This window comes from Penaeus vannamei, chromosome 6, assembly GCF_042767895.1.
Source record: "Penaeus vannamei isolate JL-2024 chromosome 6, ASM4276789v1, whole genome shotgun sequence".
NCBI classification, from domain to species: Eukaryota; Metazoa; Arthropoda; class Malacostraca; order Decapoda; family Penaeidae; genus Penaeus; species Penaeus vannamei.
The window spans coordinates 30,471,084-30,473,583 of record NC_091554.1 but is presented as its reverse complement, the minus strand read 5'-3'; the positions used below and the strand labels follow the sequence as shown (position 1 = coordinate 30,473,583).

The 2,500-nt window shown below is 32.0% G+C and overlaps 1 protein-coding gene across 1 annotated transcript in view; it reads left to right on the top strand.

The window, feature by feature from the left end:
- The window catches only part of LOC113801290 (modular serine protease), a 14,749-nt gene that overhangs the window by 10,026 nt on the left and 2,223 nt on the right, over positions 1 to 2,500 (top strand). The window contains exons 10-11 of the mRNA XM_070122847.1: positions 346 to 433; positions 1,262 to 1,417. Coding sequence (XP_069978948.1) covers positions 346 to 433; positions 1,262 to 1,417 — 244 coding nt within the window. The remainder of the gene's footprint in view (positions 1 to 345; positions 434 to 1,261; positions 1,418 to 2,500) is intronic.

Sequence of the window (2,500 nt, the reverse complement as noted above, 5' to 3'; positions counted from 1 at the left end):
TAAAGGGATAGGGGTTGGATATCTAGAGGAAAAAAGTAGGATATCTAAAAGAACAGGAGATAGAAAGGGACAGGAATTAGATATTCAAAAAAATGTGACTCGGATATTAAAATACAGGACACGGATATCAAAAGGACAGGAAATGTACGAGTGAAGCCAATCACCAAATTATCTCTTTCTAGCTATCGACTTTGTTGTCGAGGAATGATTTTCTCTGTCATCTGTTTTTCATTGATATTAAGAATGATTTAAATCACTTCTTCATCATCACAGATGCTAAGACATGATGTGAATAAGACGTCAACGATTAGAATATATTTGTAAACTTTACTGAATCTTCTGCAGAACACAGGAAGTGTCAAGAGAGACTCTAGAACTGGCACGCCTCAATGTTCAGCACCTGACATCCGGTGGCGAGGTGGTTCTGAATAACGTAAGTTGTCAAGTAACATATATTATCCTTTAAGTAAACAGTCCTGTGTTATAGTAGCCTTATAAAGTTTTCCACCCAAAATGCTTTTATAGATATTTATATATTTTTTTATTTCTTAGTTGTATTTTTTATTTCTTATAACCAGACCGAATGTTGTCAAGAATATGCTCTTTCTTACTTAGATAATGCGTAATAATGTTATTATTGTATCATTGTTATTATGATTTTTATACTATTATGTTATTATTATTATTATTATGATTATTATTACTACTATTATTGTTATTAGCATCATTATTCTTATTATTATTTTTATTATTATTACTAATATTTTGATTATCAATGATGATAATGATATTATCATTATCATTGTTGTTTCTATTCCTATTTTTATATCACATCTATTATCCTGTTATTATACTAGTACTAATATTATATTTTACAGTTCTTCTTCTTCTTCTTATAAATATTATTGTTATCATTATTGTAGTTATGATGTTATTATTATTATTATTATTATTGTTATTATTATTGTTGTTATTATTATTGTTATTATTATTGTTATTATCATTATTATTATTATTATTATTGTTATTATTGTTATTATTATTGTTATTATTATTGTTATTATTATCATTGTTATTATTATTGTTATTGTTATTATTATTGTTATTATTATTGTTATTATTATTATTATTATTATTGTTATTATTACTATTATTATTATTATCATCATCATTAGGATGATGGTTGTAGTAGTAACAGTATTGTCATTATTATTACAAACAATTAGATTAATGATTTTCACTCACGATGCCTATTTCGCAGGTGACAGCGGTCCACCTGTTCCCCGGGTACGCCACCGGGCCGCGACCTTCGAAGGACGTGGCTCTGGTTCGGGTGAGGCGCCCCGTCACCTTCTCCAACAAGGTCTTCCCCGCCTGCGTCAACAGCGGCAGGTTCCCCGCTAATGATGTGGCAGCGGTAGGTGGATTTTACATACGCGCAAACACATATGAAGACATGTATGCATGAAAATTCACACACATGAACGAAAGCTTACATAATACTTACACGCAGGAATTAAAAAAAAGTATACATATACAGACACACACACACACACACACACACACACACACACACACACACACACACACACACACACACACACACACACACACACACACACACACACACACACACACACACACACACACACATGCAGAGTGAGAGTTAGAGAAAGGGAGAGAGAAAGAGTGAAAGAAATTAAATCCATCTCATCTAAAAGGAGAAATATTTCAAAGCACCGACCGAGTCTAAATTTACATTGGTTTAATTAAGGCCATTGGAAAAGCACAGCATATAGGCCTACATAAAGTGATGCCCTTTAGACCCATCCATTAATAAGAATCCTTTTTAGTCATCGATGAAGAAAAAACAAGAAGGGCAATGCTGTCCATTCATACTCAGTACATATACATACCCCCTTTTTAAAGTAAAAATTCCACAGAATATTTAATCCTAAATCAGTGTTTTCATTTTCTTTCTAATATTGACACGTGTTCTTTGGACAAACTCCTATTTATTATCAAATCCCATTGCAAGATTACAACGAGCAAAAGTCCATACAGGTGTAACTGGCGTTAATTATCTGCATATGTAGTTTAACTGTTGGCGCTTAGGCCCTCACTCCTCCCTAGAAATAACCTGCGGTACTATTTAAATGACAAAATCAGGGGACTCTCAACTCTATGAACATTAATTGACTTTGACTTTGACTTCGTCCGCAAAAAAACTTCCTGTAGAGAGATTGGTGTTCTCATTTCCAATAAAAAAGCAGAGACACTTTAAGAAGAACGAGCATAAAATATTTTATCTGACTTTTCACCAAAGTTTCCGAAGATGGACTGTCATATTTTGTTAATTTTATTGCGAGATAATATGGTGCGTATGATGAGGATCATTGTTATTCATATTTTTTTTTTTGTAAGAGATAACATTAACTTAGATAACATTCTATTTTATTTATTGTTCTATCATCTGAACCTTTCAAAATCCGTTGTTGGA